Consider the following 15410-nt stretch of genomic DNA (forward strand, 5'->3'; position numbering starts at 1 on the left):
AATGAAAAGCTAAAGATAAAACTTTAAGTAGTCTTAGGTTGCTCAATATAGACGAGCCTAACAATTTGATAATGCCAAGTATTCACCTCCTCTAAAGAGTCAGACTTTATTATCATCATTATTATTATAGCGCCATTAATTCCATGGAGCTTTACATGTTTAAAAGGGGTATACATAGCAAACAACAAGTACAATAATTTGAACAATACAAGTCAGCGACTGGTACAGGAGGAGCGAGGACCCTGCCCGCGAGGTCTCAGTCTACAAGGGATGGGTGAGGATACAGTAGATGCGGATAGAGCTGGGCGTGCAACGGTATGGTGGAGCGAGGGTTCCTGCAGGTTGTAGGCTTGTCGGAAGAGGTGGGTCTTCACGTTCCTTTTGAAGGTTTCCACGGTAGGCGAGAGTCTGATGTGTTGGGGTAGAGAGTTCCAGAGTAGGGGGATGCACGGGAGAAATCTTGTATGCTATTTTCGAAAGAGGAGATAAGAGGGGAGTAGAGAAGGAGATCTTGTGAGGATCGGAGGTTGCGTGCGGGTATGTACCGGGAGACTAGGTCACAGATATATGGAGGAGACAGGTTGTGGATGGCTTTATATGCCATGGTTAGGGTTTTGAACTGGAGTCTCTGGGCAATGGGGAGCCAGTGAAGGGATTGATAGAGAGGAGAGGCTGGGGAATAGCAGGGGGACAGGTGGGGACAGACTTTAATGGGGAAGTTTCCTCCTTTGTTTTTCTATGCCACATTATTTTCTCCAGCTGTTCCTATGGGGATTATTAATTTGAAGTCTTTTCTGTTGACTTCAAAAGGGTCCAGAGTTTGAATAAAAACCTGCCCTTAAAGAAGAACATCCATCAAAGATTTTATCCTCTTAATATATTGCAGTCATCATATTATATTGCACTGTGTACTTACAATTGCTCAGCTTGCCTTTCTACCCAGTTAATACTTCTCTTTTTCATTAGGTCTGACATCACATGATTAAAAACTGACTATCTGAATGCTTCTAAGCTCTATGTAGAAACAGAAAGTCTACTTTTCGTGGATGAGTCATTATTAGAATTTTCCAGCTCCAAAGTTCAAGTCTCCATACATTTCAATGGGGTTTGGGTTCAGGTTCAAGTTCGGGTAAAGTTCTGGAACCCGAATTGAACTTTAGACTAAAGTTTGGGTTGGGTACCAGAACACGAACTTCCACCGGTCCGCTCATCCCTAGTAGTAAGACATCCCATTTAATGCAAAATCTATAAAGGGTCCTCTACCCATCATGTAGGGCACTAAAGGGTATCAATGTATGATCAGCAGAGATCGTACCACTGAGACCAATTTTTGTGCTATTTACTGCCGAAAACAAATTCCTATATGCCTTATCATTTAGACACATTGTGCACTTGACTTGTCAAGGGGGAGTGGCCTAGTGGGAAAGGGTGTGGCTTTATACAAAAATTGTCTTAAAATGCAAAGTTGTGGACTAAAATTTGCGCCAAAGTTTTGGTGCAAATTTTTGATACAAAGTGCCCCCTTTATTTCAGGACCCCCTTATGCCAAAAAAAAGTGAATGAGAGACTGCCTCTCTGCCACATTGTATGAACAGCCATTTACTTGCAGGGCTATCTGGAAGTACCTTACCCTGGTTGATTGCCAAGAATTGGAAAAACCAAATTCATGACTGTGCCTGCTTATATAGAAAAATTAATGAAGAGGATTTTTCCTGGAAATATATTAATTCTAGTAGGAAGGTCTGATATTCTAATCAGATGTTTTCACTTTTATAGCTCCTGTAAGAGAGGAAGATGGACATGCACCAATGCTGTATGTTATGGAACATGCACAATCTATGGGAACGGTCATTATATCACCTTTGATGAAAAATTTTACGACTTTGATGGAAATTGTGAATTTGTGGCTGCCCAGGTAAGAAATCCAATTCTAATGTAACTATAATTAACGACTACTCAGTACTTGCTCCTTTCACTCTAGTATTTGTTCAGCTATTATTATGTAACATATTATTATACTGTAACGTTCTGAGCTTTCTCACTAACATAATATAAGGCGTTTGTGATATTCCAAATTCCTACACAGAAACCTACAATGGAAAACCCTGCTAGCTGAAGGTGGGGTTGTATTTAGTATGGCTTTAGAAGAGGTGAAAGATTATTTCTTTTTTTCTTTCTTAACTTTTTAAGTAAATATCCTTCTGGAAATGAAAAGCCTAGATCAGTTTCTTTCAAAATAGGTACATATTATAGATGTAGATACCATTCATATCTAACAATAGCTCAGAACTAAGTGCAAGAATTTAAAATGACCAAGTGAAAAATGAACTGCGTGGTGGAGGCATGAAAAGATTAATTTGTGATTATTAAGGGGTTAATGGGTAAAACCACTCAAATAAAAAACGAAAAATGAAAAATGTCATTTTGTAGCAAAACACATTGAGGCAGACTAAGTAAAAGGGTCATCATTTTTACACTGTAGAAAAATATAAAAATTTGAGTTCTCAGTGGTTGATATCTTTTAATGGCTAACTGAAAAGATGGTTACAAATTGCCGGCGTTCGAGACTACTCAGGCCTCTTCATCAGGCATAGATGATTTACTGATGAAGAGGCCTGAGTAGCCTCGAAAGCTTGCAATTTGTTACCATCTTTTCAGTTAGCCATTGAAAGGTATCAACCACTGAGGACTCTCAAATCTAAATATTTTTCTATCTACTGGCTAACATGGTACAAAGATATATATTTTTACACTGTGTAAGCTTAGACTACATAAAATGCACCATTTTATAAAAGTGGCGCATGCTGGAAGGTAAATTTTACTCATCTTTAGGGCTCGTGCAGATGACTGTAATAATTGGACGGGTGCTATCCATCGTTTTGATGGCTAGCACTCGTCACCATGTTATTCTATGGAGCCGTGCACATGTCTGATTTTTTCCTTGGACGGAGTCGATCCGGGGAAAAAATTGCAGCATACCCAAGTTTGATCTGATCGGTCAAAAAAGTCAAAAAATTGGGCAGCACTCAGACTGCTGAGTGCAGTCCAATTTCCATGTACTGATAGAATGGAGAAGATCGAGACATTTTTTTTCTCCATCTACTTCTCACACGAGAGAATAGGATCACACGCCGATCAAACTTTGAGAGTGCGATTAGCATAATCAGACTGATTTTTTTCAGATGCGAGAAAGTAAGGTGGTTTGACCTTAGCCTTAGACTGTCTAGTTTAAGCTTACACCACTATTAGTTGACTTACTTTGTATCAAAAATTTGCTCCAAAAATTTTGGCACATATTTTAGTGCCCAACTTTGTCTCCTAAGCCAACTTTTGCATTAAGCCATATCATTTCTCACTAGGCCACTCCCCCTTGTCATGTAAAATGTAGCAGCTGCCGAAAACACATAATAAATGTGATTCTAGGTACATAGGATAATTTTTTAGCAAAAAAAAATTCAGAATTCTTTCTAAATGGGTTGATCTCTCCCAATCGTCTTGTAAAATGCTGACTCCGTAATAAAAATGCAAGATACGGTCTATCAAGGTATACATGTTTGTTTAAAGCTGACTTATGCAAAGCGCTTTCCATCGCATTACTACAAAACTGAATAAAGTAACTTATGTAATTGCAGGATTACTGTGGCGCTCACAATTCTGTGGGAAATTTTAGCGTAATCACAGAAAATATCCCATGTGGCACAACTGGTGTTACTTGTTCAAAGTCTATAAAAGTCTTCCTTGGGGTATGTATGCTATAACCTGACCATTTTTTTATTTTTTTTTAGACATGTTATATTCAATTATTATTAAGCAATCACTATATTATTATTTGTTTCTTTAATTATTTATTACTACCGACATCGTACCATAGTTTGTGTTTTTGATTTGCATATATTCTTATAATAATATAGCTGGCATATATATATAGCATATGACATTGATATTAATCATTCACCATGACTAATATTTCATATCAATATAATGAAAATACATTACATTACATTACATTATATCGAGCCATAACATTGTATCAGCACATATAAATAAAAGTCTTCAAATTAATACTACTCTTCCCTATGGTTTTGCCTTCTTTTCACTGGGCTTTCAGCTAAGGTTCACTTATTATATTGTAAAATACAAGGGCAAAAATTGTATAAATAGGGACAGCATCGGACTGGGGTGCCAAGGGCCCACCAGTAACCAACTTCAGGGCCCCACTTTTCAGCTACATGCAAATGTGACATTATCCTCAATCACAAATGTATATAGCAATGAACTGGGTGGATTGTTACATGAATAAGATGCTGCCTTTGTCTGTATATAGTGATTCAAGTATATTGTGCCAAGTACTGCTCATATAAGAGGGAGGTGGCCCACAGGAGGATTCTCCTGTTCTCCGGTGGGCCAGTCCAAGCCTGAATAGAGACAATAACATAGAAGTTTCAACTGTGTCCCTACTTATGAGAAACCCATAAAGACGCCGAAATACAGTTTTACATGTTGAAGATACATGACATTAGTCTAATTAATCCATTCTAGGTTATATTACCATAGAAATGGAGTCTTGAATTTAGCATTGTCTATAGCTCCTATATATCATTATATAGTTACACCGTTATATGTTGTTAGATGGTGGGTACAGGTTATGGGAACACATATTATAGAGACATTCTGTGCCAAGGTTATGGGCTGGGAATCTTAGTGCATGGAACCTGACCAGTTCTTTAATGGCTCAATAGGTTCTAAATGGGCATCATTTCTCCTTGTTGAGAGTGCCAAGCTGGCGTAAGGAGACTTACAGGCCATACACTGCTCCTCAGACCCCCCAAGTCAAAAGCCCCCCACCTAGCCATATCAGATCTCCTACTCTACACTGAGAAAGGGCAAAAATCCAGAAACCTGTGTCTGCAAACAGTGTGTCTGATTTGTTTTTTTATGGTAAGTAGTGTGACAAGGCTTGTTATAGAGTTGATATTGACTTTTATGATTACTACCCCAAAAGGTGGCACTAGAGTTCTAGTCCTCTTCCCCTCTTCATTAGCTCTGTAACACTGGACATCACTGGAGAAGAAGACAAGACCAGATGATACTTCCACCAACCTCAGTTCTTGGTCTCTAACAAAACTGCCATGTATTTCTAAAGCCTGAACAACCTGAAATTCTAAAATGCAATGAACTGTGTACAAGCATGAAGTTCCAGTGTAACATTCTGGTTATATTTTATTACCTTTCAGAGCACCGTACTGAAGTTAGCAGACAAGAAAATAGAGAAAACAGTTGGTGAAGGCGCAAAGTTAGTGACATACCTAACCCGAGAAGTGGGGATTTACCTGGTCATTGAAGCAAGCAATGGAATTCTTCTAATTTGGGACAGAAAAACCACTATTTTCATCAAAGTGTCTCCAGCATACAAGGTAGGGAGATAATATTCCTTACACCTTATCCCTCTGCAAATCCCTTCATTGATTTCCAATTCCCCAACGTATCCAGGTCAAACTAGTGACATTAACCTACAAAGCAGTCCATAATCTGTCTCCTCCGTATATCTCCGAACTAATCTCCCAATATCTTCCAACTTGTAAACTCCAGTCCCCTAAAGACCTCTTTTTCTCCTCCACACTCATATGTTCCTCATCCAATCACCTCTAAGACTTCTCCCAAGTATCCCCCATCCTCTAGAATTCTGTGCCACAACATGTCCGATTATCCACCACATTCGGAACCTTCAGACGGAACTTGAAAACCCATCTCCTCAATAGAGCTTACAGCTTGCACTGGCTCCGCTGCCGCCTCACCAACACCGGAGCTTCTACAACCCACCAACCTACTGCCTCCTTTCCGCATTATTCTTTAAGCCCGCATGGCAGGGCCCTCTCCTTTGTGTACTAGTCTGTCATTGTTAGTTTGCACTCTGTAATTTATATTTGTATCTTGTATGTAACCCCTTTTCATGTACAGCACCATAAAATCAGTAATAATAATAATAATAATATCCAGAGCCGCAGAGCAGAATGAACATGCTGTAGAATGTGAAAATCATGACCCATTGTCTTACACATCAACACTCTGCAATTAAATTAAATAGGTAAAATTGCACAAGGTTATACATTTTTTTAGTCTTGTGAAAATCACATTCCAGTCCATAAAATGGGTCAGACTCATAATAGTATTTTTCTATATGCTTTAGATTTGCATCTCTGTATCAGATTAGTGCCCATTCACGCATGATTTTAGCATAAGTGTGTTATCCATTTTAAACCATTTAAGTTAAAGGGGTTTTCCCACGAATACTAGTTCTTTTTAATCAATAGATCTTGAATAATAATAACTTCCACAATTGGATGTGTTTAAATAAAATGTTCCTGTGCTAAGATAATCTTATAAATATGCCCCTGCTGTGTACTGTGTAATGGCCGTGTCTGACCATACAGGAACATGGTCTGATCATACCATATCTCCTGGGCAGGGGAGGAAGGAAAATAGTATACAGACATTACAGCAGGGGATCACAGCTGATTCTTTCTTTGAAGTAAAACATTGTTTAAAAACAGGCAGTAAAAGGTTTAACTCACAAAAAGAATCAGCTGTGATCCCTGCTGTACTGTCTGTATACTCTTTTGCTTCCCCCCTGCTCAGGAGCTGTGGTATGATCAGACCATGTTCCTGCACGGTCAGACACGGCCATTACACAGTACACAGCACGGGCACATTTATAAGATTATCTCAGCACAGGAACATTTTATTTAAATACATTCAATTGTGGAATTATTATTATTAAAAACAATGATAAAAGGATGGATGGTAGATGACCATTCATGATTTATTTGTCCATACCATTTAGGACTTAAAATAGAGCAAGGGACATATACGTTTAACCTACCTTTCATGATAACCAAAGTTATCTTTGCCGTTTTTCTTTTTGTTCTAGGGAAAACTTTGTGGTTTATGTGGAAACTTTGATGACAATGCACAAAATGACTTTAAAACCAGTCATATGTTACATGTCACTGACGTGTTGGAATTTGGAAACAGCTGGAAAGTTGATTCCTCCTGTCCTGATGCTTCAGACGTAGTCAATCCCTGTATTAAAAATCAACATCGCCATTCCTGGGCGGAAAAACAGTGCGGACTTATCAAAAGCCAAGTTTTCAAAGTCTGTCATAGCAAGGTAAAGAGATGAGAAAAGTGTATGTCATGTATGTACCAAGGTTTTCTTCTGTAGTAATGCAGTGACTCTAGAGCAGTGCTTCTCAAAAGCATTCGTCGGACGTCACTTGTTATGCACCACAAATTTCTTGATGAGGCGCAGGATGCTTCTCAAGTGTCTGAGGGTCAGTAGAAGAAGCTCGATCCTCAAGAACATGGCTCTTCTGTCCTGACCAAAGTGATCCAAAAAGAAAATCTCTGATATAGACTAGTACAAGAACAGTAAGTTAAGTATCTTCTCGAGAAGCAGGATCGTGAAGACTAGAGACTCTGTGACTGGTCTTGGGAAGACACTGGTGTTGTGCAAGAGCAGACACAGACATAAGAGGTGCTCTGTGCAAGAACAATATATGGGTCCTTTACAGTCCTTACCTCTTCGGCCTCTGTGTGGCTGCACAAGTTGCACCAACGGCTTGTGTGCTCTTAACGCTAAGGCTGTCTCTGATGATACACCTCATGCCCTTCTTTTGAATTCCTCAAAGTGAAAATATTTTGCCATTATGTTGAAAATGTTTTTGAAAAATTCTAATTGAATACATCAACTTTTTTTAGGTTGACCCAAAACCATTTTACGAGGCCTGTGTACTTGACGCCTGCTCATGTGACAGCGGTGGAGACTGCGAATGCTTCTGTACTGCAGTCGCTGCGTATGCTCAGGAGTGTACCAAAGCAGAAGCCTGCGTCTACTGGAGGACACCAGACATATGCCGTGAGTAAATCGTGATCTACCATTACTTTGGGCTCACGCTTTTTCACTAGCCCAAGAATGCAGGAGGATTGTTAGTAACTTAGTCTATCAGTTGATAGAGATAATGGACTTAGGAACAAATGTTGTATGAAGCCATAATATATTCTCCCCAGAAATGTTGTTAGTCCGGCATCATATTGGTCATAAAAAGGTGGTAACCAAAAAAGAACTAGAGAATAGGAGGACCAATATATAAGAGCTCTGTGCCATCCACCCAAAAAGAATAAATGCAGAAGGAATAGATGTTGTATGAATGGCACCAGTAACCCAAAATTAATAAAAATATCAGAGCATCTTGCATGTGAGAAATTAAAATTACTTTATTGAATAAAGTACACAAGGAGACATTAAAAACATTTAAAAGGCAAAAAAACAGGAGAGGGGAAAGTGGGCATTTTTGGGGAATTCCTGATTTGGGCAGGGGCATTATTACCCGGATGTAAGGGTTAAATGTCCCAAATTTTGCATTGTTAAGATTGGTATGTTTGGAACCAATGTACCGATTTTTTGTCCATTTAAACAGCTACATACCGGTAATTTGTTAATACATATAACCAAAAAATTGACCGGAAACTTTTTTTCACTTTTACTTTAGCCATATTTTGTGACTACTACAATCCTACGGATGAATGTGAGTGGCATTATCATCCATGTGGAAATCACAGCATACAAACCTGCCGCTCCATCAACAACGTCTACACTAATGTCACCATTACTTATCTGGAAGGTAAGCGCTGTACTATATTAAATGTAAGCTTTGCTAATAATATTTCGGTCGTACGTCTATAAATTAAGAATAACGATTTCTGTTTATTGGCTACAAGCAGTGGATCTTAAAAAAGTAGGTTTTATGGTTTTTACCCCTTTAAAAGTAATTTTTGTACTATAATAAGCTCTCTGTCTACAGTAGTAGTGAGGATATAATTTACTTACATTACATTGTTGTAAATCATTATACTTGTATGTGAACCTGAAAAATAAATAGCCCCTGAGAATTAATTATACAATAATTCAGTTTATATAGAGCATGCAAAAAAATGACATACAAGGCGATATTAAAAATGGTGAGGATCATACAGAGGAAAATAATGGAAAAACACATCATAAATATGGGTATAAATTACATGGTCAAAAATACTGAATATTAACAGAATATTATCATTGATATCGATATCAAAAGAGTAGTTGAGTAGCGTGAAAGGGAACCCAGAACTCCGATTACATTTCGCCTTTAGCTTTCTCAAGGAGTCAAAAGCGGCAGAGCGTGTATCAGAGTTCTAGGTTCCCTGTCACTCTGGTCAATTAATCTTTTGACATATGGTACTGTATGTCTGCATCTGACAGGTATGTCTGATATATGTAACTGTCAGATGCATTCATACAGTACCATATATCAAAAGAGTAGTTGACCAGAGTTAAAGGGAACCTAAAACTTGGATACACACTCCGCCATTTTTGACTCCTTGGGAAAGCTAAAGGCGAAACGTACTTCAGAGTTCTGGGTTCCCTTTCACTTTACTCAACTACTCTTTTGATATTGATATCAATGATAATACTCAGTTAATATTGAGTATTTTTGACCATGTATTTTATACCCATATATATATATGATACGTTTTTCCATTATTTTCCTCTGTATGATCCTCCCCATTTTTAATATCATTTTTATGTCATTTTTTATATGCTCTAAATAGTTGAAATATATTATAATTTTTGATAAGTAGCTATTTATTTTCTGTAGATTTTTATAGTTTGATAACCACTGCCAACTTGATTTAGTTTGTTGTAGGTGTTCTTTGTATCTGAACTCACTATATAATTGGTATTTTTAAGGCTGTTACCCTACTTGCCCAGAAGACCGGCCCATATTTGATGAGTCAAATAGAATATGCATAACCAAGGAGGAGTGTGGCTGTTATATTAACAATACTCACTATGAGATTGGTGAAGAAGTGCCCCCTACCGACACATGTACCACTTGGTAAGAAATACTATTGCCTGCAAGTAAGCGGGACTTTACCTACTAAAAACTCAAACTATTGATACATTTAGTTCATCTGTATATCATTATGGTCACTTTATGGCAATGCTAGTATTCAGTAATAGCCGGTAATACACAAATACAGTCTATACTTATTGAAAGTTAAAAGTTAATCAAAGGGAGTCAATTGTTAGATTCATGTTGCCCCAACCACATGCACAATAAATCAGATTTTGGCTGTACGATTGCAACCTGGTATGGATTTCTCTAAAATGCTGTGGGATTTCAGAGAATACAAAGCATGAAATAGTTGAGGACTATAGGAAGAGATCTGACTAGTCTGATATGGCGCCAAACTGGCTTCTCCCCGCCCGGCTACAGTTAATTGACAAGTCTCTCCCATGTATATACATTACATAGAAAAGCACATGAAGAGGAAATCAGTGCAGGATAGAAGCTGTGTTGTTATGTTAGCTAATGAAGGCAGCAGTACCATGTATACATACAGATCTCACATCCAGCCTATATTACTGGGAGAGATACTCCTACAAAAAAAAACCTGACACTTGAATCAGGCTGAAAAATTGCATATCCGGAGGTCTGAAAAATAATGAAAGAATGAAGATTGGAGACTGAAACTGCTATTGTATTAGCTGAAGTTAAAGGGAACCTGTTATGGAAAAAATACTATTAACCTGCAGATATGGGATTAACCTGCAGGTTAATAGCGCTCTGAATCTGCCCAGCACCTGCACTGAGAGCCCTGCTGCCAGGAGGAAATTAACTTATTCCTCCCAGAAGCCTCGGGCTTTCAGTCATAGAGGCGCGGCCGGTGTAGGTTCAGTTACCACTCTGTGTATAGAGAGCGGCGACTGTAACTGCGCCTCTGGCACTGACTGACAGCAGCTGAGCATTAGAGCTTCCGAACGTTGCAGCTTAAATCCATATCTGAAGGTTAATAGTGTTTTTTAACATGGCAAATTCTCTTTAACCACTAACATTTTTCTCATGTGGTGTCATAGTCTTTAAGCAGATTAACATGTTTAAGAGATGTAATTATTATATAGGAGACGTTCCGGGGCATGAACAATACAACAATATCATGGAGTATTCGTCCTTTATAAAACCTACAAGAGGCATCATTGCAATAACACATTTGTCTTCTGTTTCAGCATCTGTACCCCAGAAGCAAAGGTGGACTGCATATACAATCAATCAGGTAGACGGAGTATTAGCATTATAAATGTTGTAGCATGTTTGCACATATTTAGATTTCATAAACTTCTGTAGTTCAGGGTACTGTAATTCAGTTTCCCAGATGTTTTGTGATTGATAAGCTATTATTGGTAATGAAATGTCTGGCTGGCAATAAGACAAAGTCTAAAGCCGGCCATCCACATGATTGGTTAGAATGTAGCCAATTAGAGATCCTTTGGATCATTCCTAAAAGTGATCCAGCCAGATTAATCTTCTGGATCAGGAAGACAGTTTAAAATAAAAAATTAAACAGAAGCAAGCAATATTCAACCTATTATACCAGCAGGAACTGGTGAAAAATCCAAACCTGATGAAAATCATTCATTTCTGCAGACTTTTATCTTATGTGTATGGGCGTCTTTAAGGGTGAACTTTATTCCATGAGGCATATGATGCTCAGTATCAGGGTGTTTGAAGAATTATGTAAAGCCAACAAATAGCCTGCAATGTGTCTGCTATACATCTTGGCGCTCTCCAACATAGCAGTGAGTTACCATAAGTGGTTATGTGCAACCCTACATAAATAGAAGTGAGTGTAGTGCTATAATGTGTGGTGGTGGTCTATTGCCAGGACTGGGTAATGGGTATATTCCTGAGGATCTAGAGCAGTGGTCTTCAACGTTTCTGACCTTGACGACCACATTCAGCTTTGAGAGAGTGTCGCGAGCCACATTTAGGTCCAAGAGAGAGTCGCGAGCCACATTCAGCACCCGCCCCCCTCACAGTAGTGACACACAGAGCCCCCATTACTGGTGTAATGACAGCGAAAGCGTTTGCAAAGAAATCACACCGAGGAGGTATTCCAAGAAGCCAGAAGTTCTCCAAACACCTCCATTTAGTATTCTCGCATCAAGCACTCCCACCACACTGACAGTCAGCATCATCTGGTCACCAGCTTACCATACTTAAATTATCTCCAAACCACCAGGGCCAGAATATGCACATTTAGATCTGCTCTTCTGTGTATGGCTATTCACAAAATTCACCATCTGGAGATCTGCTCTTCATACTTAGATCTGATGCTAATGCACCAAGCTGGCAGGCAACCACAAGCCACACATCATCGGCCCGCGAGCCGCATGTGGCTCCTGAGCCACATGTTGTGGACACCTGATCTAGAGCATGAGATCACAGCCAATATTATATTTGGTTATTCACGGCTACTACTAATTAGTGATTTTTTGTGCATTAAAAGACGGAGTGATGTCTTCCATCTCATACCGTTACGATTCTACACATCAATATGCTGTAAACAGCTTTCAGTCATTTAATTTCGATTCCTTGTTTCCAGCCTGTTTCTGTATCATCAACGGAACAAGATACGAAGAAGGTGACATCATAACCAGTGAAGAGCAATCTGGAATTTGCATTGAGATAAGATGTGAAAATGGGACAGAGAAAGTATATTTCGAAGTTTGCTCTACTTCAGTACCCACCACTACGTCAACCACTACTGTTTCTATTACTCCTTTTGTATCCACCACAAGAGGTAATGGTAATTCAATGACTATTCTTGTGCGGTATGTCAGCTCCGTAACTGTTGAGACCATGTAAAACATTAGCCATAACTGGTTTAGATCTTCTAAATAAAAAAAGTTGGAAATTCTTGTTTAAGGCTCTGTTCGCATGTCCATCTGTAATTGATTGAATACTCAAATACAAAAACAAAAAACAGACGTACAATAATCGTATCACAAATGGATGCAAAATGGAAAATAAAGTTTCTGTTTTTGAGCGGATACATTTAAAAACAGACTCTGTGGTTTCCCTTTTACATCAGGTTCTGACCCATTTGTAATGGATCTAGCTTCACTGGAGCTGCCTGTGAATAGCAAAACTGATCCGTTAATGAATGGTATAATGGATGACTATCGGTCATGATCAATTTCCCATAGACTTCAATATTAAAAACGGGCCCGTTTATTTTCCATTCTTTTGGCTGCTCAAAAATTAGTGTAGACTACGTTTTTTGCTCCAGATATAGAATGAAAAGCAAAAGGAAAGGAGGCAATCAGAAAACTTTTTTGACGCTTACGATACCATTCAGGTGAATAGGGTCTGGTCCTAAAACATTTATATTTCTGCTTTGTCCCAAAATGGATCCAAAAACATAAATAACTACAGGATATGTGAACACAGTCTTATAATTTTTCTGCAGAGGTTTTTCACAACCATATCAATAAATGTCCTATGGTTTATAATTCATATGTAATATAGTACTTTAAAGGATAAATGTTTCTTGTTGGCTCAAAATTTGGAATTTTCACTAACATTTTTATAGAGAAGATAACAACAATATTTCTTTTTTTCAGTTATCACCACAACTCCATTGACATCAACAACACTTCTATCTTCAAGTAAGTACTTACTACTAATGTAATTTATAATTAATTACATAGGAAGTATTGCAAAATTTCTGTTTTATTTTACATAAACTAAATTAGATAGTAAACATAATTTTCGATAATCTTCTACAGTCAAACAGATCTGTAAGCATCTTGGCCCCTCCAATGTCATTCCAGCCACAAGGGTGCAGCCATACACTTAGCTGTGACTGGTCCTGGTCCAAAGAGTGAAGCCCCTTCATGCGCCTGATTATAAGGGTCCAGGGAATGGAATATCATCAATCACATAGGTGGTCCTGTAGGAGTCAGGGTGGAATTTTTTCACTGTGCAGTAAATTGGCTTATGCCACTTAAAGTGTTTGTTGCCTTCCTCTAGATTAATTAGGTTTAGTAAGTATAAAAGGTTGAACTTGAAGAGCCTACATGTTTTTTTTTCGACCTACTAACAATGGACCTCCTTGACAACATTTTGGCAAAATATCTTGGGTCATTTTATATATCGTTTTCTCTAAATATATACTATATGTAAATTGTCTGAATATTTTACGTAACTCTCACATGGTCTTTCTTATAGCTTGTGTTTATGAAAAAGTGTGCCGATGGACCGAATGGTATGATGTGAGCAAGCCAGAAACTGATCTGGGAAGTGGTGACTTTGAAACATATGAAGAGATAAGAAAGCATCACGAATTCTGTCAAGTCCCAGAGCAGATTCAATGCAGAGCAGTAAATGCTCCTGACGTCAGCTTGAATGAATTGAAACAAGTTGTATATTGCAATGTATCCTATGGACTCATCTGCCGGAATACTGACCAAAACAGTGAAAACAGCCTTTGGCCACACTGCTTCAACTATGAGATCAGAGTGGACTGTTGTGATTATGAGTGTGCTCATCCCACAACAACTACACCAACTACAACTACTATATCTACTACCACAACAACAACTCCTCCTACAACAACTCCTCCTCCAACAACAACCCCACCGACGACAACACCACCAACTACATCTCCACAAACGACAACCCCACCAACGACAACCCCGCCAACATCAACCCCACCAACGTCAACCCCACCAACAACAACCCCACCAACGACAACTTCTATAACAACAACTTCACCATCTACAACTTCAACAGTTATTACTCCAATAGACACAACACCTACAAGTAAGAAATATTATTATTATTATTATTTATTATTATAGCGCCATTAATTCCATGGCGCTTTACATGTGATAGGGATATACATAACAAAAGCATTTACATAATCTTAACAAAACGAGTCAGCGACTGGTACAGGAGGAGCGAGGACCCTGCCCGCGAGGGCTCACATTCTAGAAGGGATGGGTGAGGATACATTAGGTGAGGGTAGAGCTGGTCGTGCAGCGGTGGTTACTGCAGGTTGTAGGCTTGTCGGAAGAGGTAGGTCTTCAGGTTTCTTTTGAAGGTTTCCACGGTCGGCGAGAGTCTGATGTGTTGGGGTAGAGAGTTCCAGATGCACGGAAGAAATCTTGTATACGATTGTGGGAGGAGGAGATAAGAGGGGAGTAGAGGAGGAGATCTTGTGAGGATCGGAGGTTGCATGCAGGTAAGTACCGGGAGACTAGGTCACAGATGTATGGGGGAGACAGGTTGTGGATGGATTTGTATGCCATGGTTAGAGTTTTGAACTGAATTCTCTGGGCAATGGGGAGCCAGTGAAGAGATTGACAGAGAGGAGAGGCCGGGGAATAGCAGGGGGACAGGTGGATTAGTCGAGCAGCAGAGATTAGGATAGATTGGAGAGGCGCAAGAGTGTTGGAAGGAGGCCACGGAGCAGGAGGTTGCAGTAGTCGAGGCGGAATATGATGAGGGCATGCACTAGTGTTTTTG

At 39.0% G+C, this 15410-nt stretch overlaps 1 protein-coding gene across 7 annotated transcripts in view; it reads left to right on the forward strand.

Annotated features, from left to right (window-relative positions):
- Nucleotides 1-15410, forward strand: part of LOC141174067 (mucin-2-like) — a 117782-nt gene that overhangs the window by 22717 nt on the left and 79655 nt on the right. For all 7 annotated transcript variants that reach the window (XM_073658702.1, XM_073658705.1, XM_073658707.1 and 4 more), the window contains exons 20-30: nucleotides 1777-1915; nucleotides 3633-3743; nucleotides 5235-5414; nucleotides 6929-7168; nucleotides 7759-7915; nucleotides 8550-8681; nucleotides 9788-9935; nucleotides 11108-11154; nucleotides 12484-12681; nucleotides 13505-13549; nucleotides 14112-14705. In XM_073658702.1, the coding sequence (XP_073514803.1) occupies nucleotides 1777-1915; nucleotides 3633-3743; nucleotides 5235-5414; nucleotides 6929-7168; nucleotides 7759-7915; nucleotides 8550-8681; nucleotides 9788-9935; nucleotides 11108-11154; nucleotides 12484-12681; nucleotides 13505-13549; nucleotides 14112-14705 (1991 nt within the window). The remainder of the gene's footprint in view (nucleotides 1-1776; nucleotides 1916-3632; nucleotides 3744-5234; nucleotides 5415-6928; nucleotides 7169-7758; nucleotides 7916-8549; nucleotides 8682-9787; nucleotides 9936-11107; nucleotides 11155-12483; nucleotides 12682-13504; nucleotides 13550-14111; nucleotides 14706-15410) is intronic.

The sequence above is a fragment of the Phyllobates terribilis genome, unplaced genomic scaffold (genome assembly GCF_046119375.1).
Source record: "Phyllobates terribilis strain yellow unplaced genomic scaffold, ASM4611937v1 Scaffold_13__5_contigs__length_258822181, whole genome shotgun sequence".
Lineage (NCBI taxonomy): Eukaryota > Metazoa > Chordata > Amphibia > Anura > Dendrobatidae > Phyllobates > Phyllobates terribilis.